The sequence below is a fragment of the Borostomias antarcticus genome (genome assembly GCF_949987555.1).
Source record: "Borostomias antarcticus genome assembly, chromosome: 17".
In the NCBI taxonomy this organism is placed as follows: domain Eukaryota; kingdom Metazoa; phylum Chordata; class Actinopteri; order Stomiiformes; family Stomiidae; genus Borostomias; species Borostomias antarcticus.
The window spans coordinates 13684905-13708936 of record NC_140250.1 but is presented as its reverse complement, the minus strand read 5'-3'; the positions used below and the strand labels follow the sequence as shown (position 1 = coordinate 13708936).

At 47.6% G+C, this 24032-nt stretch overlaps 1 protein-coding gene across 1 annotated transcript in view; it reads right to left on the bottom strand.

The window, feature by feature from the left end:
* The window catches only part of dachd (dachshund d), a gene marked incomplete at both ends in the record, with an annotated part of 118192 nt that overhangs the window by 5281 nt on the left and 88879 nt on the right, over positions 1 to 24032 (bottom strand). Inside the window, 6 exons of the mRNA XM_084451894.1 lie at positions 236 to 379; positions 1892 to 2039; positions 3370 to 3515; positions 18332 to 18463; positions 18759 to 18894; positions 19375 to 19547. Of these exons, the coding sequence (XP_084308020.1) occupies positions 236 to 379; positions 1892 to 2039; positions 3370 to 3515; positions 18332 to 18463; positions 18759 to 18894; positions 19375 to 19547 (879 nt within the window). The remainder of the gene's footprint in view (positions 1 to 235; positions 380 to 1891; positions 2040 to 3369; positions 3516 to 18331; positions 18464 to 18758; positions 18895 to 19374; positions 19548 to 24032) is intronic.

Genomic DNA, 24032 nt, shown 5'->3' with positions numbered 1-24032 from the left:
TTGATCTGAACCATTGTATATGATCATAAGTAACCTTAAAACAGGACTAAACATGCATTTTCCCTTTACTACTCCTTTAAAGGGGAGGTGGGACTGATCATAGCTATTAGGGGTTAAAGGGGAGGTGGGACTGATCATAGCTATTAGGGGTTAAAGGGGAGGTGGGACTGATCATAGCTATTAGGGGTTAAAGGGGAGGTGGGCTATTAGGGGTTAAAGGGGAGGTGGGACTGACCGTTGAGCGATCGCATGCTGTCGGCGGGGGAGGGCTGTTTGAGGCTCTGCTCCACCTGCTCTCTCCTCTTGGACTCGTACTCCAGCGCCTCCTGCAGTTTCCTCTTCGCCTTCTTCTCCTTCTTCAGGCGCTTCTGAATGATCGCTGGGGGAGGGACGTTTCACACACGGTATCAGAGAGAAGTTAGCCCAGGGCCCTCTGGTATTCTCTGGAGCAAAACCGCTCAGAGAGGAGAAACATCAACCATAATACTGTCCACAGGAAGTATATTATTGATCCTAAAGTAGGTTTTCATGACTTCCCTATAAAGGTTATCATTGAGTTAAGGTTATGTAACCAATACATAATAGTGTGCTACTGTATCACTGATATATTTGAAAATGTAAAGTACTTTCCCTTCTATTCTGAGTATTAATGAATGCTTAGCTCAGATTGACCAATTTTGCTCCAGCAAATCTCCTTGATATTAATGGATACCAGGGAAAAGACTCTTGGATTTTATGCGCGCGAGGATGATTGGCCCGTGCAGGTAGTGGGCGGTGCCAGGCGGCTGATTTGGCCTCTGATTGGTCACTGACCACAGCTTTCCACTTTTCTAACGAGTCCTGGTTTTGTGTGAGCTGTCGACATATTTGGCACATGAAGTGTGATTTAGGCTACTTGGATTTTCTTCCACGTTATCTCACTTCACAGAGTTGGCTAGCTACAGTTTTCCTCGTTAATCCCGACTATACGCTCCCGATGACATAATGTTCAAATGCAGCTGTATTTGAGAGGTAGGCTCTGGCTCTGCCCCTATGCCCATGTTTTGTGTTGTTTTATTCCAGACGAGGCCTACAGTAGATCCAGATGTTACCACAAATATCAGCTGGTTAAGAGTAGGTGTATTGGGGCTAAAGTACACTGTACACACAGAAAAGCACTTCAAACATATTCTCTACATTAAAGAAACAAAGGAAATTCAGAGTAGCAAAATGCTAGAGGGATGGGAAGAAGAATGCGCACTATTAATAGGCAGTTTCATGAAATTATTCTCATTAAATAGTTAAGCGTGAATCTAATTCATGGAACATGAGTGTGTTGAGTTAAGTTCTATATTTGTGTCACTTTTGTTTACAATGATGATAAATCATGCATTTCTATAATCTAATATGTACTTATAATTATCTGATCGGATTCACTGCTAGAGTACCATGCTAAGTGGATCTGAGGCCGCACACAACATCTCTCTTATGTATAAACATGTTCATAATTTAGATGTGTGTGTGTGTGGTGTGTGTGTGTGTTAAACGATTTTAATGAGGTTTGAGGCAAGCACACACAATTGCATTTCAATGTTGTTGCTTTGATTAGAAATGTATAATCATGTATTCCGCTGTATCACTGTATTGCCAATGCTAATATAAACAGAGCCTGACTTAATTGCCACACACGCATAGACACACACACACACACACACACACACACACACACACACAAAGACAGACCCGCCCACACCCAAACCCATAACACATGCACGCACGCACACTCTCACTCACTTTACACCCCCCCCCCGCCCCCCCCTCCCCCTACCTCCCACTGCGCACACACACACACACACACGCACACGCACACGCAGACACACACTGTGTGTGCCAGGCAGCCATCCCAGCATACCTCTGTTCTTCTGCTCGACAGCGAGCTGTTTCTCCAGGGTCTCCCGAAGCTCTCTCTCCCTGAACAACTCCATCTTCAGCTCCGTCTTCTCCAGCTGCACCTGTTTCTCCTGGGCCCGTGCATTGTCAATTGCCACTTTTAGCAGGCCCTGTGCGAGAGAGAGAGAGAGAGAGAGAGAGAAAGAGAGAGGAGAGAGAGAGAGAGAGAGAGAGAGAGAAACAGAGAGAGTTCAGCTATTGAAGTTTAGACATGCAGACCAAACTGAATGTATGTCACAGAACCATGTACCACACACACGACTGTAGGACTGAGTTGAGACCGAGCCTGAGTGAATAGTCTCTCATCTGTTCACAGCCACATCTCTGTGTAGGTCCACTCTGCATGTCTACTACTGCGGCCTTTCAGCGACTTCCCCTTTAACAGCTCAGAGTGTGTTATCACCGCCTGTCTAAGTGCTAAAAACAGACCCTCCGATCACTTTCAAGCCAATGCGCCGGACTGAAGGACTGAGGAGCTTTGAGAGATGTCTGACCCCTCTTGGCCGTAGCGGTGAAATACACGTTGCGTCAGAGATATCGGCCTGTTTGTGGAAGACTGTGTGAGATCTGCTCTGTGAGATCCGTACCGTGTCCACCGCGAGAACGCCGCGTGGAAAACAATCCAATCGCGGAACGTCGCAACGCCATTTTCGCATGACCGGGGATCTCGGGTTTGTTTGGGATTTTCCCCCCAGAGGTCACCCTGATTGATGATATCGATTTCAAGCGGCGCCGGACGCCACGACAGCGACAACCGCCCCCCGCTGCGTTCGGGCGGGTCTCCGTCCGTGTTTTCGCCAAGGCCGTCTCTGACTATCATTTCCCATCATGCAATTACAACCAAAAGCGCTGGGCTCTATCTTACTAATTGTCGCTGCTCATGACCCCAATTTACACTAAGTTGCTTTATCTCAATTTTCTGCTTGGTTTCATTTTGTTGATTTGTATATAAATATTAAACGCCAAGATCATTATCAAAGATGGCTTGCCAGAGTGTCGGTGCGGGGTGTGTACTTGTGTGTGCGGGGTGTGTACGTGTGTGTGTGCTCTTCTAATTACCGGTGCGGGCTAAAGGGTGACTGAGACGCCGCTGTCCACGTCAGGAGTGAAATAAGAAGGGCAGCGCTCTGTACACACATCATTACTCCTGCAGAGAGCGCGGACGCCATCCGTCTAACCACTGCGCGATTCGCCTCCGAGACTAAACGCCGTCCCCGACGGACGAAGACAGACGCTTGTAAAGTCCTGGTGTTTTCTGATTGGCTAAGCCGACGGTATAGAGATGTTTGTGATTCAGAGTTCAGGCCTCTCCGTAAACCCCGCATGGTAGTAAGGAGAGGCGTTATTGGTCGAACCTACCTGTGTGTTAGTGCAGAGGGTCTCCATTGGTCAAACCCTCCTGTTAAGATAGTAAGGCGAGGCCTTATTGGTGGAACGTACCTGTATGTTAGTGAGGAGGGTCTCTATTGATGACAGGCCATCGGGGAAGAGGAAGGGGGAGGGGAAGCCGGGATGTAGACCCTGGCTAGCCAATGACAACCTCTCATAGCTGTCTCTCGCTGTCGGGGTGCACATGGGGTTGTCCTCTGAAATCATGCAAACAACAACACATGTGTCAAGAAACCATTCTTCTAAAGCACAGTTAGAGTTGCCATCCATAACAGTTAACACCCAGTCAAGAAACCATTCTTCTAAAGCACAGTTAGAGTTGGTATCCATAACAGTTAACACCCAGGGGCTATAAGGACTGATAGTTTAACACATTGTTGGAGTTACTTGATATCACAAATGCAATGCTTAGCTTTCAGCGAAGCCCTATCAAACATAGGCCCTGACTCCAATTAGCCAATAGCGGCGAGTGTCTCAGTGTTGACCTCTGAGAGCACGGCCAATCAGAGGCCAGATCTTCTCGGTCCTGAGATACAGACCGGCCAATCGGAGACCAGAGCTACAGAGAGCGGTCGGGTCCCTGGGATGTTCCCCCTCCCCCTGGTCCTCTCGAGGTCTAGGTGAGGGGTTTCAACAATATCATCACCCACATGAATCCAGCTTTTCCCATTTAAAGGGATGTCACGCAGAATCCCTCAAATCAGAAGCAGGCCCGCCGCTCGACCCCGCCGGGGCCCCGCTTCCTCCGGTCAGACCTGCGATGACATCACCCCCCATTCATCAACAGCGGAGGGGGCGGGGCCCGGCCATCTGCTGCACAGCCACCTCTGCTGCACCGCACCTCGGAGGGATGGATGGAGTCGGAGGGAGGGAGGGATGGAGAGAGATAGAGAGGGAGGGAGAGAGAGAGGAGAGTGATGGAGGCAGGGATGGAGAGAGATAGAGAGGGAGGGAGAGAGAAGGAGAGAGAGAGAGAGGAGAGAGATGGAGGGAGGGATGGAGAGAGATAGAGAGGGAGGGAGAGAGAGAGGAGAGTGATGGAGGGAGGCATGGAGAGAGATAGAGAGGGAGGGAGAGAGAGGGAGAGAGAGAGGAGGAGAGTGATGGAGGGAGGGATGGAGAGAGATAGAGAGGGAGGGAGAGAGAGGGAGAGAGAGAAGGAGAGTGATGGAGGGAGGAATGGAGAGAGATAGAGAGGGAGAGAGAGAGGAGAGAGATGGAGGGAGGGATGGAGAGAGATAGAGAGGGAGGGAGAGAGAGAGGAGAGTGATGGAGGGAGGGATGGAGAGAGATAGTTGGGGAGAGAGAGAGAGAGACAGAGAGAGAGAGAGAGAGAGAGAGAGAGAGAGAGAGAGAGAGAGGGAGAGTGATGGAGGAAGGGATGGAGAGAGATAGAGAGGGAGGGAGAGAGAGGGAGAAAGAGAGGAGGGAGGGATGGAGAGAGATAGCTGAGGAGAGAGAGAGACAGAGAGGGAGGGGTAGAGGGAGAGAGAGGCCAGGCTGTGTAGGACATTATCTCCAGTCTGTCAGAAGGAGGTCCCAATTGAGATCTGTGGCATGTTTATAATGTGTTTGAGGATGGTTTTGTCATCCGCTAACTCATGACCGCCGGTGCGTCTCCAGAGGCCAACCCCAAAGCCCTCCTAGAGCCAACGCTGTCTCTAAAGGAAGTAGACACCATCCATTGTTTTTGCTCCCTCGATTTTTGAGGAATAAAGTTTTATTTGGGGAGAGGGCACAGTCTGTGCTCTCTGTGGACCCCCCCCCCCCCCCCCCAAACACCCCCCCTCCCTCCAGTGTTCATGTGTGATCATGTGTCAGGCTGAACGCTCCACCAACACACGTGAGGGAATCTCAGCCTCCCCCCCATCAATATTCACCAACGCCAGCCAAGTGAAGGGAACAGCTGGTCGTACATTAATTAGTTTAAAGCGTTTATTTCAGCCATCCTCAGAGCAGATTGAGCAAAAACATTGGAGATTATTTCAAGCATCTGCAAATGCCCTGGAAACACGGGCACGCCAGCAGAGAGGCGCTTGGATCCACAGTTTAGGTTTGTAATTTGTGGTTTTCGGAGGAGAGGCGGTGGGGAGGGAAACGCAGGACTGGGCATCGTTGGTCCGCGGAGACACTAGACAACCTCTCTCCGTTTTCAGACCGAGCTGATTAATTAGAACGGATGGTTGCCTAATGGATTAGAATTGTAGATAATTTTACTTCGTAAAAATAATGAATTGCCTACTTTAAAAAAAAAAACACTCCTGTGGTAATTGGTTTTGTTTTGAAGCTTTTACTCAGAGCGTTCAAAGGTGGTGAAAAACATGCTCTCGATGGAACCTGGAGGGCCCGCCTCGCGTGAAATGGCCTCAAAGGACTGACTGCGTGTGAGCGTGAATCAAAAAACATTGAGCAAACCTATTGCGGTTCAGCTGTCTGCACCCCAACACACGAACACGACGCTGTGCTTATTTATACTGTAAGTCCTGCTTGTCGACCACTATGCATATTCCCTCCAATAAAATCAGCATAAATACAAGCGACTCTAGCAGGCCTCAGGGAGAGATCTGATGTTGTAGCTTTGTAATTGATTTGTACTGTAGGCACTTGTGGCTTATTTAATGTTGTTGGCATTAATCATAAATCATTGCTTTAACAAACTCGGGCTTCCCGCTCAGCGGGCCTCCGCTACGACACAACGCCGGATCACAGAGAATTTCTGACGGCTTTGTTGCAGGGAAAACATCCTGTCACGCTCTGGGAGGAAGCAAACAGCGTGTTTTGTTCGACAGACTCGGAACTACACTACAGCGGTGCTTGTCAGATAACATTTCCACCAGGAGGACTGCATAAATATAGGCAGTTGTGTGTGTGTTTGTGTGTGTGTTTGTGTGTGTGTGTGTGTGTGTGTGGGGGTGGGTGGGGGGGGGGGTAAGCATGCAAAATAAAATTTGACCCTTAATTCGATCAATATAATCTCTATTTGTTTAATGAAAATGAACCGTACATTTATGATGTACATCATCCCAGTACTGCCTGTTCTCTCCAGCTCTCTCTCTCTCTCTCTCTCCCTCCCTCCCTCCCTCCCTCCATCTCTCCCTCCCTCTCTCTCTCTGTCCCTCCCTCCATCCCTCCCTCCCTCCCTCTCTCTCTCTCTCTGTCCGCCTGGCTGAGGGGCTGGCATGTGTTTGCATGTTTATTTCTCACCATAGCTCCAGAATCATTGACTTCAACTTAATTACAGCGACAGACGCTGGAGTGATGGTGCCCGTGGAAGGGAGGGCCCGGTATCCAGGTGATATTTCTCCGGGAGCCACGCTGCCGGCCGCAGCTGTGACAGGCTCTAGTGCCGCGGCGTATGGCGGTGGGCGCGGTTCGGGCCTCAGCCGATGAAATACATACTCGCCACCGCCGGGGTGGGGGGCTGGGGAGGGGGGGGGGGGGGGGGGGGGCTTACGGGTCACCCCTGTCACAAATAACATTTCACACACAACTGTTTCGCCGGATAATAGGAGCCACAAATACAAATGGGACGCTGTAAATACAATGCATTCTGAATGAAATGCCATCATTTAAAAACAACGCACCCCCCTCCTCCCCCTCCTCCTCCTCCTCCTCTCTATAGCTGCAGAGGGAGTCCTTGACAGTGTGCTAGCAATGATGAATCACCTATCCAGTTAATTTTCTCCCTCCTCATGTGTTGTGCTGCTAAAACAGGGGCCCAGGAATTGACTTGACAAACTATGAATGTAAAAAATATCACTCGGAGGGATCTGGGCTTATCTCCAATTTACATGTTATTAGATTTGTGTTGCGAGGGGCACTTGCCCCTAGCGGTGCCGAAGGAAAAAAAAGATGGGGCACATGATAACCGGAGATAAAACATGTCTAAAATCCACTTGAAAGCCTTTGAAAGATTTGATGGAGAGTCGCGTGGAGACGCAGAGTGGAGCGACCTGAGGAAGAAAAAAAAAGGTGTCCTGATTTAAAATGTGACAGACAGGCGTGGCAATCTGTGGTAAATCTCGAGGAAACCTTGGGAAATTTAGCTGCAATCTCTGGATAAATAGCTGTAATTGACCTTGGGAGTTGAAAAATGTGCCATATGTTTCTAGTTCCTGTGTTTGGATCGGGGTCCCTCAGGGCCTTTCAGCTTAGTCCTCACCGGCAGGCAGGACGAGGGTGGAGAGAGACACAGAAAAAGACATACACATAGAGAGAGAGAGAGAGAACGAGAGAGAAAGAGAAAACGGGAGAGAGACAGAGAGAGAGAGAGAGAGGAAGAGAGAAAGGGGGGTAGGGATGAAAGACCGTAAGAAACAGAAGATAGATGGATGGATAGATAGGTGTAAGGAGAGCTAGGGAAGGAGGAAGACATTCTGCAGATATAACGGGCTGACAGATACACAGAGAGACAGGATAGATACAGAAGAGAGGGGGGAGAGATACAGAAGAGAGAGAGAGAGAGAGAGAGAGAGAGAAAGAGAGAGAGAGAGAGCAAGAGATGGAGGGAGAGAGAGACAGGATAGATACAGAAGAGAGGGGGGAGAGATACAGAAGAGAGAGAGAGAGAGAGAGAGAGAGAGCAAGAGATGGAGGGAGGGAGAGACGGGAGAGATACAGAAGGGAGGGGGGGAGGAGAGAGAGAGAGAGATGGAGGGAGGGAGAGAGAGAGAGAGAGCTGAACTAAGCTCCATTCAGGCCGGCCGGTCAGCGTGATATATTGACAGGTGAAGCCCATGTCCTTGCGAGCCTGTGTTCCTCCCAGCGGGGGGGGGGGGGGGGGCGTGCATGCTAAACCTGTGGGGATGTCAGGCGCGCCGACACGGAGCACGCCACCGCCGTCTCTTCACGCCGCAATTACATTCACCTGACCCGCGGGGTGACAGGGGAGGAAGTTGCCTCCTTCAAATGGAGTGGTTATGACCTCTCGGCCAGCCGACACAAACACTCAACACAGCTCCTCCAGCGCGTTGAAGGGGGGGGGGCACCACGCTTGTGTCCGCCGTGTTGTTCCTTACGCGCCACTTTTAGCGGAGGAGAGGAGCGCACCTGACCGCCTTTTGCTAGTAAATGCCCCGGACCGTTTATACGCGTTGTGTTTGTTCCTTAAGGAGGCGCGGAGCGGGGGAGGGGACGTGAGAAGCGTCTTTTATCTCAACTTTCCTTCGCGCTCCGTCAAAATCTGCGCAGTACGGAACGTGACGTTAGCCCGAAATATTCACTGGCAAGAACAGACTGGCAACGCAGTGCAGCGGTAGGAGAGAGAGTGAGAGAGAGGGAGAGAGAGAGAGAGAGGGAGGGAGAGTGAGAGAGGGATGGAGAGAGAGAGAGAGAGAGAGAGGGAGGGAGAGAGAGAGAGAAAGAGGGAGAGAGAGGGAGATAAAGAGGAAGAGAGAGAGAGAGAGAGAGAGAGAGAGAGAGAGAGAGAGAGAGAGAAAGAACATACTGTGGAAACGTGTGCCATGATCCATAGGAGATTCCTTTAGTATGACTAAGACCTGCATATGTGGGACATATGGGGAGGTTGGGTTTATGTACTGTATACCCTACAACAGCAGGCAAACATCTCCCGGCCTCTGCACACCAGCACACACACACACACACACACACACACACACACACACACACACACACACACACACAAGCAGGCGCACAGGCTAATGTGCCCTCATCACATGTAAACTAATTTCCTTTTCATCACAGAGCGGGGGAAACAAGCGTTCGCTCCGTCCTGCGGGGGGACAAAGTCAAGAGCTCCAGTCGGGTCGGGCCGGACTAACAGGTAACATTTGGCTCTCGCTCTCCTTATCACCGCGTGAAAATCAAACTGCCTGTTTCTTTTCCGCTCTCTCTCTCTCTCTCTCTCCCTCGCTCCCCTTTTTCCTAATGTTCCCTTCACTTAGAGATGAAATCGCTTGCTGCACAAACCCATTTGGAGAGAGAGAGAGAGAGAGAGAGAGAGAGAGAGAGAAAGAGAGAGAGAAAGAGAGAGAGAGAGGGAGAGGGAGAGAGGGAGGGAGGGGGGGGAGCAGGATAATCAGGTTGGCCAGTGGTCCGTGCTTCCTAAACGCTCTCCAAAACATTACTGTGCACAGGCATAAAATTAGCACCCGCACCTTAAAACGCTGACATTTACCGTGACTTTTTGGAAAGTGACACCCTCATATTTTCTCCCAGGATACCATTAAATTTCAACTGCCCTATGGCTGTGCCTTACCATTAATAACCAATTCATGGTGTCACTCCTCCCTCTCTCTCCCTCTCTCTCTCTCTCTCTCCATTTCTCGGAGGTAATGAATCCTTTGGCTTTGCCTTAATAAATTGAAACGTATTCTCAAGGCCGTGGGCTGATGGCGCCGGCGACGGACGCGTGGCGCGGAGGGAACGGCCATGAATCCTGGCGTGTGGGCGAGAAGCGCCGGCGGGCGTCGGCCCCCGGTCGCCGTGATCGACAAGACTCCGGTTCTTCAAACGCAATATCCACGGCCTGATGTTGACGATAAGAGAAGGGAACCGTTAGCGGGGATCGCTCGCTGGGTTGGCGCTATGAACGGACTCCGAACGCTCTCCGACCCCCACAGTGCACACTGCAGTACAGTAGAAACTATCCACGGAATGGATTTCACATTTGTTTTCATGTCACACTCCTTTAGCTGAGAGAGAGAGAGAGAGAGAGAGAGAGAGGGAGAGAGAGAGATAGTGAGAGAGAGCGAGAGAAAGAGGACAGGATCAGTGTTGACTCCCATTCAGGAGGAAGATATCTTGTCTTTTTATGCGACCCATGTCATATTTATTGCATAAAGGTCAGGGCGTTCATTTGTTCAAAGTCAGCGTTTTCTCTTTCTCCCTCTCTCTCTCCCTCTCTCTCCCTCTCTCTCTCTCCTCTGTGTAATAAATGCAGGGACGATGTCATTATGGGACCTCTGAGGATTACAGGCTTGGCTGACTGGGACGACTGCATAAAAGCCGACAGGACTTTTGTTTCTGCCGGCGGACACCTTCAGTCAGGCTCTTAAGCGTTCGAGACAAAATGGAGTTTTGCGGAGAGAGCCTATCTTGACCGTGGTCAGCCGAGGGGAAACGGCAGGGAGAGATTACCACACTAAACCCCAGGTATCTGAGAACAGGTCCACTTCAGGGATGTAGGGGGGGGGAGTTGAACCACGGAGACTAACGTTAACATGCATAGGGACCTCTTCTAACTCAGACGCAGTAGATGTCTTACAGTAAGTCCGGTCTTGCGAATCACATAGTTCCTAAGCTGCCCCCCCCCAAAAAAAAAAACATGGCCTGGTACCGTACTATTGAGAAGATGAACTGGTGAGAAAAAGCAAAGGATGACATTGAGCATATGTTGGAGGGTGTCTACTGTCCCTATTGACCGACATTGACCAGGTCCATCCATTGACCTCAAAGAGGAGAATCCTGGAGATTAAATTGGCCCCGATTATCGATTCAGTGTTTTGCCCGAATCGTTCAACTTTCAAAAGGGATCGTTTGCGATGCGTGCCCCTCCTAATCGCCGTGACCCGCTAATCATCCGACCGCTTATTACGCCTTCATTGTTTAGCCCTGCTTTGTTTGACAGTTATTAATTCAGTAGCTCAACTTCTTTACCGGGGGGCTTAATATGAGAAGTCCTGCTTCTAACCACACAGCCGGGAAACTCCGGCGCCGCCACCGAGTGTGAGATTAACACACCCGCGCCGACCGCACGCTGATAATTAAACACGCAAACAAACAGACAAACAAAAACAAAACCCAATAATCGCCACGCTCTGATAAGCCGAGCCCCCCGGGCGGGGCGTCGGGCGGCTTCTGCAGATAGCCTGTCCGCAGGGTCAGAGGTTTGCAGGGACGAGGGCGTGGGAGACACTTTGGTGCCCCCCCCCCCCCCACCCAAGAGGGAGGAGAGACCGAGGAGACTGTTTCTACCAACAAGCGACAAGCAACGCCAGACCGGGCCCCGGCGATAATCCCCGAGCCGCGCCTTAAAGAGGGAGACGACTGAACAAAAGAGGCGATGGGAAAGTGAAGTTGAAAAAGTCTGTCTTAGGAGAGCGGCGTCTGGTAGAGCCGGGGAAACGGATGCTAATCCATTAGCGGGGTCTTCGGTTCCGCGGTTCTAAGAATGCTTAAGGGTTTCTTAAACGGGGAGCGACGTGTTAAACGTGCGGAAATCTGTTTTGATAACATTATTCATAACATTGACTTTGCGCTGTGTGAATTAATAACACTTCATTTGCAGACGGAAGAAAAGCCGGCGTGGTATTTCCAGTTAAAGAGATTAATTTTTAAACACCTAATTGACAGACTGGGGTTATGTGGGATAAGCAACACACTCTGCAAGGCTGCAGCAGCAAAGTCAAGGTGACTGGAATACTTAGAGAATGGCTTTAAAACACCAGCTCTGAGAGAGAGAGAGAGAGAGAGAGAGAGAGAGAGGGCAGAGAGAGAGAGAGAGAGAGAGAGAGAGAGAGGGCAGAGAGAGAGAGGGCAGAGAGAGAGAGAGAAAGTTAGAGAAGGAGACAGAGAGAGAGGGGGTTAAGAGGGAGACAGAGAGAGAGAGAGAGAGGGAGAGGGAGAGAAGGGGGGAGAGGGAGACAGAGAGAGAGAGAAGGGGGGAGAGGGAGACAGAGAGAGAGAGAGAGAAGGGGGGAGAGGGAGACAGAGAGAGAGAGAGAGAGAGAGAGAGGGAGAGGGAGAGAAGGGGGGAGAGGGAGACAGAGAGAGAGAGAGAGGGAGAGGAAGAGAAGGGGGGAGAGGGAGACAGAGAGAGAGAGAGGGAGAGGGAGAGAAGGGGGGAGAGGGAGACAGAGAGAGAGAGAGGGAGAGGGAGAGAGAGAGAGAGAGAGAAGGGGGGAGAGGGAGACAGAGAGAGAGAGAGAGAGAAGGGGGGAGAGGGAGACAGAGAGAGAGAGAGAGAGAGAAGGGGGGAGAGGGAGACAGAGAGAGAGAGGGAGAGGGAGAGGGAGAGAAGGGGGGAGAGGGAGACAGAGAGAGAGAGGGAGAGGGAGAGGGAGAGAGAGAGAAGGGGGGAGAGGGAGACAGAGAGAGAGAGAGAGAGAGAGAGAGAGAGGGAGAGAAGGGGGGAGAGGGAGACAGAGAGAGAGAGGGAGAGGGAGAGGGAGAGAAGGGGGGAGAGGGAGACAGAGAGAGAGAGAAGGGGGGAGAGGGAGACAGAGAGAGAGAGAGAGAAGGGGGGAGAGGGAGACAGAGAGAGAGAGAGAGAGAGAGAGAGGGAGAGGGAGAGAAGGGGGGAGAGGGAGACAGAGAGAGAGAGAGAGAGGGAGAGGGAGAGAAGGGGGGAGAGGGAGACAGAGAGAGAGAGGGAGAGGGAGAGGGAGAGAAGGGGGGAGAGGGAGATAGCGAGAAAGAGGAGAGAATTAGTCCCCCAGCAGTTTCCCTTCCCCCCTTTCTTCTCTTTCTTTATTAGGACTGATTTACTTTCTCAGTGAAAGGATATAAAAGCTGAAGTAGAGGAGTGTAATTACACCAGAGTGAAAATTTAAAGGTTTGACTCGCAGCGTCCTCGAGTCAGCTAGCAGACTGCGGTGGGATAAGAGCCGCTGCCTTCCACACTCGGCCTCCAATCGGCCGTGTTTTATGGAGCTTGCCAAGAAACGGCACACAAATAGCACTCCGCACAGATAGTCTGTAAACATGATGGACTGCGCTGTGCTAGCGCCTGTGTTTACCTTGGCACAGCCCGGGCAGGGCATGTTGGGCGCATCACTTAATTACTGTTTACATGTAAACATGAAATCGGACAAACAAACCTAAATATCTGAAAATGCAGAGGTAGACTCAGGGTCAACCTTATCTGACGGCGCCAGTTGCCACGGCGGCGGAGATATGCGATTGTTTTGAATCGCAAATTTCCCCGGCATTGTACATAATCTTCATAATTGTTTTATGTTTCTCTCCAAGGTCGTTCGGGGGGAATACAGTACGCTTCCTTAATATGCATAATAGCAGATGCTCGGATGCTAAGCGAGCCCTCTGTTGTCAAAGAAGAAGAAAGTCAAGGTTGCACTCGCGGACATTCGACAAAAACCCTGTTTTTATCGAGAACAACCGCTGTGATCATCCCTTCGCTCTAGTCCTGTCCGACAGACACCCGCTTTGATGGCGGAGGTGCGTTTGACAGATTGGAGGAGGGGAGCGCGGCAGAGTGCTGATGCGGACGCCGCGGCCCTCCGATCCAGCGTGGCGAAGCACTCGTACGTTTTGCGGTGGAGGGTAACATGAAACAGGCCCGCGACGTTCTGATGGACAGGCAGATTTCACCTTCTCCTCTGAATGATAATGCATTATTAAATTTGCCTCTCCACTCACTAGGTACACTTAGCTGACCACAGCATATTTATCTCCCCATCCTGGCCTCCAGCCTTGGCAGGAGAAAGCATTCTGTCACTTTTGAGGCATTTCAAAGATTAAAAAGAACCTCTCTCTTTTCGACGTCCCTAAAAGCATCCCCCCACCTCTTTTTTTTTTGCAGGGAAATGTGATTAGCGCGAGACGGGTGTCATGTGATGGAACATTCATGAGGAGGGTGAACAAATATCCAAATGAACTCCCGTGTCCTGGAGGAATAGCCCCTCTCTGCACCATCAGCAATCCCCCCCCCACTCAACCCCCCCTCTACTGGAGGGCAGGCAAATTTGATTGATCCTCTATTGAATTATTTTTTTGCGCCTCTTTCATTTCAACGGGACGCACTGACAAGTTGTTTGATCATAAAGCATTATTGTCTGCCAAGTCACATTTCAGGGGCTGTGATGGCTAATGATCTGGCCTCCCGACTGAAAAAGCCAGGTAGTCAGCATGCGTTTGAAGCCCGCAACACCAGGGACACTGGGAGCACCGTGCAGAGGAACACTATGGATTAAAATCAGACTGAAAGAGATGAAGAGAAGCAGCTTACATGGGAGAATATCTACCTTTTAACGATACTGTACGGAGATGCCCGTCCGTGTCGGTGTAACGTTGACATAGGCCTACATCACAGGGGTTGCAACTTTCATTTGCCGTCCACCATTAAACTACTAGGCTATAGAAGGCAGTCTGAACTGAAATATTAATTGTTAATTTCATTAACATTCAAAAACACATTCCATTTTACTACTTTTGAAAATGGCAAAACAAAAGCTTTTAAAAGAACATTGTATTTTCCTTTCGGTGTACTGAAGGGTGTTGTGGTTCAGATCTCTATGAACTATCTCCCCTGTGCAATCAGAGTGAGAGCCAGCAACCATGATGGACAGGTTTCCTATTGGGACTGAGAACTCATACTACAGCTCAATGTACCCACAATGCACCTAACCTTGATACTATGCGAATCCTAACATTTAGAACAAGCACCAAAATAACTACTAAACACCTCAGGCTCTGAACTGTGGATTTAGAAAGGAGACTGGCTCCTGAGTAGAATGGGCTATACCTTTACTGACACACTTCCTGTTCCTGTATCTGTGAAATGTCCGACCGTTGAATGAAATGGATTTCCATTAAATGAAAGGATTTGGTGTAGTATGATACACACGTAACTTCTCACCATTGTGCTACATTCACCCTGCTTCTCGCTCGGCGAGATGTTCATTCTGCTTGGAGTTTATTGTTCAAAGTGCAAACTCAGGCGATTGTGTGAACTCCAGGGCCCCCGGAGGTTTGGCAGAGCTGGGCCGCATGCGTCTGAGCCATTCAGAGAAGCGTGAGCCTGACCGCAAACCTCAATGTCAGTCACGGAAGTCGAGACCATTACTCCGGACCGAATCAGAATCAGATCTATTTTGTCTGGGTCGGTTTTCACATATAAGGAATTTGCTTTGGACTGTTGGTGCATAACAATAAATAGAAACACAAAAGACTCCCCACCTAACAGCGCGATTCACTTCCTCACGGTTGTAAAAGGAAATATGACCCAGCCACACTCTGTCTCTGCTCCATCCAACATGATCAAATGAGCTAAATAAGCGTAATCTGATCTATGCTGTGAACTATAACTAATGACAATTGTACCCACAACGCACCGAGCCCCGATAGTATATGAGAAATCCTAACATTTCGAACAAGCACCAAAAGAGCTACTAAACACCTCAAGCTCTGAACTCTGTGGATTTAGAAAGTAGACGGGTTCCTGAGTAGAATAAACTAGTAACTAATAAACAAGTATTTTTTACTGAGAAACAAAGCCAATTGTATCTGGCAATAGGGGGAAAAAAATAATTGTGATGAGGGAAGGAATGCACGCACAAACGCACCAGAACCAACACACAAACTTACCTACAGGAGCCAATCTTATATCTCCCCCACCATTACATGGGGGGGGGGGTCACAGCAGGACATTTTGTCCACCTCTGTGTGTAACATGACACTGAGATCATCCATGTCTGCCACGCAGAACATTACCAGAGCAGCTCATATTGTGTCAACAAGTACACAGAACATTTACAAGGGAAGAGCGAGTGTATCACATTACGGAGGCTCTCGAATCACTCCCTTTTAAAATATGGTTTACAGAATCAGTTTACGCGCGCTCCGCCTCCACCTCTCTCCTTGTCTGAATGAGCTGTATGAAATAAAAGCTCGCCTATTGTGCTTCTCACTCTGTAGATGTTAACTGCATGGAAAAATGCGCTAGTGGATTGTTTCCGCCTCACGGTTTTCACCAGCAGCTCGTATATAGTTGTACTGTGCATGCGTCCATATGGGCTGTGTTTAAAACGACTTGTCCCTAAGGAAATAAAGGATGATAAATGATGTTGAATGCTTGATGTCTTAAAGTGAGTTTTACAGCCAAAGGCTTCTGTGCCTTTCAAATCTCCCCTTGTTTGTCAACTACCTGCTGTTTGGCGAGACAGAGGCTTGTCGGAAGCTGTCGGCACAGGCTTCCTGTTTGAAGCATTTCAATTAGTCACATGTAAGATAATCGTTGGCTCTCTGCTTTGCTTTATTCCCCGGAACGCCATCTAATCTTTTTTTTTTACAACTAAGATTGGAGAAAAAAAAAAGAGTTCAAAACACATCCCCAAAAAAGCTGCCATCTGGTGGAGCCACACTGGGCGACTCGACTCCAAATCATCTTTTAAAACGACAACAAACACACTTTGTCCTTCATCAACAAAGTGGGATGCAACAACGACGGGACGTGGATTAGTTGTGAGCGCTGTGAGTTAATGTGGAGGTTTAGTATCAGTAAGTGTGAATACAGGTTGGTGTGTTTAAGTACCAGTACAGTCTGTGTACGGCCCCTGTAAAAGATTGTATCGTGTCTTCCTCCCCTGCGCTCTGCTACAATACATGAGATTAATTCAATGCCTTGCCAGGACCATAAAGATCAAACAAGTGGAGAGAGATATCATTAAACCATTGGAATGTTATCTCATTTGTCTAAACAAACTGATGCGATGAACAAGCCCTAATTAAAAAAAGGACCCCATAAACAAAGTCAGCGGAGGATGGCCGAGCCCCTCTCTCCCGACCTCTTTAACAATGACACACATTTATTTTATTAATCTAATGCATCATGTATCATATCATTACAGTTCAATATATCTATCATTAATTTTATTCCGTTCACTTAAGGCTTTTATAGGGATTACTTTGGTTATTAGTTGGTTCTAATGTATTGGTTACCTCGGAATCGGAGGCTGCTACAATCTCTCTTATCTCGCAGCATAAACCTGCGTGTTATTCAAATTGGCTCATTTATTATGATAGCTTCCCCATGTAAATTGTGCTGACTGCTCGCCCTTGCACAGTCCTCATTAGACTAATGAAAACCTTCAAACGAAAAAACTAAACAACCTGCCAAATAAAGGTCTGGGGTTATTATGAAAATTACAACTGTGGGTGCAGGGAGAAGCTCTCTTCATTAATTCCTGCTCAGCAAATTGGTAACTAATTTAGTTGCACTCCTCTGCATTAATGGGTTATTTTATAAAAATGTTTTCCGCAGTCGGAGACCTCTGGTGCAACGCGCTGGAGAGCCCAGAATCCTAATCAAGACGGGTGACATATTAGGAATTGACAATCTCAGTAATAATGCAGTGAGTGTGTGTGTGTGTGTGTGTCACAAAACAAGTGGATTGTTGAATTATCTCCCACTCTGTCTCTCTCTCTTTCTCGCTCTCTCTCTCTCTGTAAAGAAATAGACTATTTGTGTCCCTGAACAATCGGTAAGATTGACCATGACTTGTTAAAATAGTAGAACTACATGGTATTGATGGGCTAAAAGAAGACTGGATTAGTGAGTTCTCTTTCTCTCTCTCTCTCTCTCTCTCTCTCTCTCTCTCTCTCTCTCTCACACGCACACACACTCAGTTTGACCCACGGATTCAGATCATGATCCTGCTAATTATTACTATTCACTGCTTCACACTCAGCCAGCGAGGGTCTCGCATGGACCTCGACTCTGGGCCAACCAACAGGGAACACACACGCCAACACACACCACCACAGTGGTGTTAATATTATTATCACCCCTCCCACCCCCCCATCCCGGCCCCGCTCAGAACCATCAGAGAATACTAAAATCTATTATTTTCTTAATTTTTTATTTATTTAAGCCACAGCGCTTGATAGATAGATTTTCATGTGCGTCTGTGTTTGAATAGTCTCTTTTTTTTCCCGGCTGCTCGGTAGAATAGACCACTGGTAGAATATGCAGCACACGAGTAGAGAACATATCTTGGAGGGCAATTCAATCGCCAACATCGTCTTGAAGTTCAATTGACATAATCCATTTTTTTCCCCCTAGAAGTACATCCTGTTGTATATGTATCTCAGGATATCATCAATAACGTTAGATCAACTGTGTGAGGGTTGACGTGTTTGCTCATGCTCATGGAGGAAACACGGTTAACAGTGGATACAGTATAATACTGTAACACACACTGTATAGTTAAGTACATGAACCCTTTGAGCATGGGAAAGGTGCCTCATAAACACAGCATTCTATTTTTATGAATAAGCTTGCCGAGGCGGTTGTCCGACAGGACCAGCATCTGACCTTTGTCGATGTGCATCCTCTTGGCCTCGTGACTCATGTCGTGGGCCAGGTCGCCCTCCTTGGGCCCAGGCAGGATGCTGGGAGAGAGGCCTAGCAGGGCCTGGTTCATGGTCAGCCCGTTGTGGTGCATCGCTGGGGGAACGGAGAGCGGATGGATGGGGGGTTGGGGAGTGGCGAACAGGTGAGATAGCAGGCTACACAACACCTATCTTCGCCCTGAATCTGGAGATGAGCGGCTATAGATAGTACGTTCGGGGAGGAAGCGATAAAACAACACCCTAGTCAATCTGTCGGTACACAGTGCGGCAGTCGCCACTTTCATTTTTTTTGTTAGGGTTAGTTTTGCGGGGGGTGTGTTTACTTGAGGAACTGAACGCGCAGTTCGCCAGTCTGACTCGTTGCATGGGGAGGTAATAGGGGGACGTACGTATCCTGTCGGAGGAGCTCTCGGTGCGCGCCGGGGAGCTGGACACGCTGCTGCTGCGGTGGGATGAGGCGTGGCTACCCGGCCGCCGCCCGTCCTCCAGGGAGGGAGCGGGGGAGGGGCTGTCCGGCACGCGCTCCTGGAACCCCCACGGGGACAAAAGCACACACACATGTACAGTTAACTACAGGTTCCACAATAACACACACATGTACAGTTAACTACAGGTTCCACAATAACACACACATGTACAGTAAACTACAGGTTCCACACAAACACACACATGTACAGTAAACTACAGGTTCCACAACAACACACACATGTACAGTTAACTACAGGTTTCATAACAACACACACATGTACAGTTAACTACAGGTTACAGTACAAGTTTCACAACAACCGGCGTTATGTCATTCTACTGGCACTCCACTGGTCATGAAAGGTACAACATGAGAACAATGTACAATCCAAAGTACAATTCGATCGCTTTGTTTGATTGGTAGGTTGACTTGATTCAGATTCAATGAGGACGTCTAGTCGCAGACAAACACATTAGGATGGGTCAGTAGCTGCTGGATGAATGTGATCTGAGGTGAGAGGCTGAGATCTCGGGCAGTACCTTTATGACGGAGGTGACCATCCTGGAGGGCAGACTCTGGCCCTGCGCCGCCGCCGCCATGTTGGCGATGGTACTGAGGTGGTTCATCTGACTCATCGCCATGGTGACAGAGGCAGGCGGCAAGCTCACTGGGATCAGCGGGTGGGGCATCATCATGAAGGGGAGCTCCAGACCTGAGACGAGGGAGAGAGGAAGACGAGGGGGTTAAAAGGGGCATTCTGTCATTTTCATTTCACAAATGGTAAATGGTAAATGGACTGCTCTTATATAGCGCTTTTCCACCTTAGCGGCACTCAAAGCGCTTTACAATGGCCTCTCATTCACCCATACACACACACATTCACACACCAATGGCGGTAGCTGCCATGCAAGGTGCTAACCTGCTCATTGGGAGCAATTTGGGGTTAGGTGTCTTGCTCAAGGACACTTCGACATGTGGACAGTCGGAGCTGGGATTCGAACCACTGACCGTTCGATCACTGAACAAGCTCCACAAGCTCCAAACTCTAAATTATGATTCAAAAGTTAGCCTCGGGCTTTGAAATATGTCTTTGAGAGATATAGAAAAATGTAAATATATTTAAATACATCCGTTTATTGCACATTTTAGTGTCCAAGTATAGATACAACCATGACGTAGATACAACATTCATTTTCAATTGTGTTCTTTCCCCAGTACGTATGTTTCTGAAAGATGAACTCAAGTGCTGCTCAGGGTTTCTTGTTAACATAAAATACACAAATGCTTTACAAAACGTTATTAATAGATACAATTACAATAATTATAATGGGGACGATTACACACACACACACACTGTAATTCAAAGCCGAAAAGTTTACACAGCTGCAAAAGATGCATCAATTATTCTATGAGGAATAAAGATAGCACTGTAAATTATGGAAATTGACTTCCTACTTCCTACTGTATATGCACACATACGAAGCATCTCTTCAGAGATAAGGCAAGCTTGGAAGCCATTACCCAAATGACTAGTTAAAAATATGTGCTAATGACAAACAAGTATCCTTAGGCTTCAGCATGGAAATAACTTGGGCCTCATTAAGGGCAGGCTATAGTCTGGACCACAGAGCCTGCAAGCCTGACTTTCAACTCCTCTTTACAACAGGGGACTTCTTCTCTCATTCCTGTTCCATCTGCACACAAATTATTCCCTTCCAAACATCAGATGAACTGTACAAATGTTTCAAATTATTCAATTTCGGCTCGGTAATAGCTACTTTAATTGGTGGTATCGGAGACATGAGTGGACCAGTAATGTGTAAAAAAAATACCATAGAGACCAGGCCTACTGTACTGCTGCTGTTACAGATGCACTGTTCCTCTACGTGTTACTGTGGAATGAAAACAGCCCAACTTTTCAAAGGACATGAGTGCCCAGAAGGTCATGGCTAGCCGGAGACTTTGGACTGTGTGTGTGTGTGTGTGTGTGTGTGTGTGTGTGGGTTGGGGGCAGTCTGATGTGATTCCTTCGCCACTCTGAAGCTTTTGCCGGAGTGCTTCTTAAGGAGAACCTCATACAGTAGCTGTTGAATCTGATTAAGCCCCTCTGTTGATCTATCTATTGTTTTTCTTCTCTTGTGGGGTTTGTCTTTTCTCTTGGAAGCCTGGCTCAAGGTAAAGGGCAGAGTGAAAGAAGAAAAATCAACACTACAGAAGGCTGAACCATCAAAAAACAAGTCCTTGTTCGCTCTTGTGACAAAACATTCTTAGCCAAAGGGCAAGGCGATCTGCATGGCGGGCCTGTCAAAGAGAAGGACATTGGTCGAAAATGAAAGGGAAATGAAAGGGATATAAGAAGCACTTCTCTCTGTCAGCCCCCCCCCCCCACCCCCCTCCCAAAAGAAACATCCATCCTTCCAAAAGAAACACCCATTTCCATAAGAAAGGTGGCGTGCAGGTTCTCAGTGGCCAACATTCCCAAACATGAAAAAGCCAGAGGGATTAAAGAAGGATGAAGCCAGACTGCACCTTGTCTCAGCGCCTCTCTTGCTGCACAGTCTGAATCAATTAGCACTCAGGCGGCTGAGCTCAATTAAAAAGCGCCACAGAGGGGCCTGATTGGAGGGGTACTTACAGTAGGACAGCACGGAGCGGAGGGCCAGTCTATGTATCTACCTTTCAAAGGCTCTCAAGAGCCAGAGAGGGGAGGGGTTACCCTGCTTTTGAGACACATACACACACACACACCCACACACACACACACACAAACACACACACACACACACACACACACACACACACACACACACACACAGAGGTGCATTCACACATACTATACATGCTGTACACATACATAGCCATTCACAGGTGGTCTCTCTCTCTCTCTCTCTCTCTCTCTCTCTCTCTCTCTCTCACACACACACACACACACACATACACACACTGGCAAGGCCATAAAGGAGTAGTAAAGGGAAAATGCATGTTTAGCCCTGATCATATACAATGGTTCACAAAACAAGACAAGAATCTTACCAGTTGGCGTTCTGACATAATAATTCGGCATAAAGTCAGATTCTAGTTCATCTGGAAAGGCTTTTTTAAATATTTAGCATATAACTATTTAGTCGCAGCAGATACGTGTGTAAACGTCTGCAAACTAGGTAGCCTAGCAACATAAACAATAACAATAGCTACTGTAAGTAGTTCCGCATCCTTAATCCCCTCTGCGGATTGATCTACACATCTACAAAAACGGTCGCTTCAATACAAGTCAATGGATTTCATAAAATTATCAAAACCCTACAGGATTCATACTTTGCGGCGAATTTGATGTCAGAACACCAACGGACACCAATTACACCCTCGGTGAGCTTCTTGTCTTTGAAATCGAGTTTAACAGGTTTTTGAATGATTTTTCAAGATGCCCATCCACATCCATTGTATGACCAAAACGGTGGTAGAGCAATTATCAACTGTCTCGAAAATGCTAGCTTTGTCAACGTTTTGATCTGAACCATTGTATATGATCATAAGTAACCTTAAAACAGGGCTAAACATGCATTTTCCCTTTACTACTCCTTTAAAGGACTAACAGTTGTCTTTAAGCAACAACAAGACAATGTATAGCCTACATATTCTATTATTAGGGCTGTCAATCAATTAATAAATGTAATCAAATTATGGTAATTACGTGATCTGTATTTAATTAATCACAAATAATCACTTTTTCTTTTGCTGGGAAAAGTCCCAAAATAAAGATATTTCAATTCAAATACATTACATTATTGTTGCAGAAGAGTAAATCTTTGAATAGTCATTACAAAAGGTGGTTTTAGAAGTCAATATATTGTTTTATTAAATTATTATTTGCAATATCTTGTTGTCTTCTCTATGTGTCAGGATATCAATCAATCTGAGCACCAATAGGCTACGTCCACTTTCTTTTCGGTGTCATACAGCTGGTGGATTTTCAAACCTATTGTGCCTCTTGATGGCGGCTTGTAAACTGCGTTGGAGGAACGCAATTTGAAACACTTCCATTAGCCCTTGTCTTCCACCATACTGTTCCAATCGACCTACAGTCCATAGCCATCCATTTTGCGATCGACTTTGTCAACTTGTCTGGGGTAGCCTGCTCATTCTGTGCTGCTTAATCTCTGTAACCTTGGTTTGGCAAAGCGCATTGCTACTGTAGCAGCAGCAGCTGGGACTGGGCTGACTGCTGCAGAAGTCATGCTTTGCATTGAGGTGATACTTTAAGGTATACTTACTCCGATGGTATGCAAATTCTTTCTTGCAGAGAATGCATTTAACCATTTTCTTATCAACTGTTCCATCTGGGCCTTTTTTGTGTCTAAACTTTCCATTCAGAGGGCCAAGCAAAGTTTGTTTTTTCCGCTTCCATCATGTTACATCAGGCAACACATTGTGCCACATAGGGTCAGCTGGGCGAAATCGATTAATCCCTTATTATTTTATTTTTCTTTCATTAATTTGCGCCATTCTTTTCAGCACATTATTTTTTTGCATGAAGTTAATTGTGATCCCAGCTCCCGTCAGTGTGCCAAAGTGTCCTTGAGCAGAACCCTGAACTCCAAAATTGCCCACTTGCCTCAGAGCAAGAAGTTATTTGCAAGTTCTCCCCGTGTTCGCAAGGGTTCCTTCCAAAGAATCCAATACAACAAACATGTAGAAGAACAGATACTCTTCAGTCTGGTCTCTGACCAAGATTTCGACTGAGCACTTCAAGTATGTGTCTCTGCAGAGCGGATACTTTGTGAGGGCAGGCAATGGCCATGGTAACTGTCAATCATTGTTTAATTTAGCCAATCGGAGGCTTAACAATAAACAATAACATCACTTTTGTCCATCACAACATCCGGTGTGCAATAACACTGTCAAGATAGCTAACGTTAGCAGCGGTAGCTAGCTAGCTAATGTTAAAAATAACAAGCAGCTATTTCTTGAGCCTCCCAAAGGCAGGACAGTCGAGATATGTAAATACTAAATAATAATCCCACCACCGAACAACAAGGTCCCAAAATTAATTCTGACATATACATTTATTAATTTCAAAATACATTTTTACAAATTTGAAATTTTACAAAATGTTAAACTTGCTAGCGTTTGACTGTTATCGCAGACTAACACACCGGGAGCTTACTTGGAATAAGTCCTTGCCCTAGTGACTGAAAAT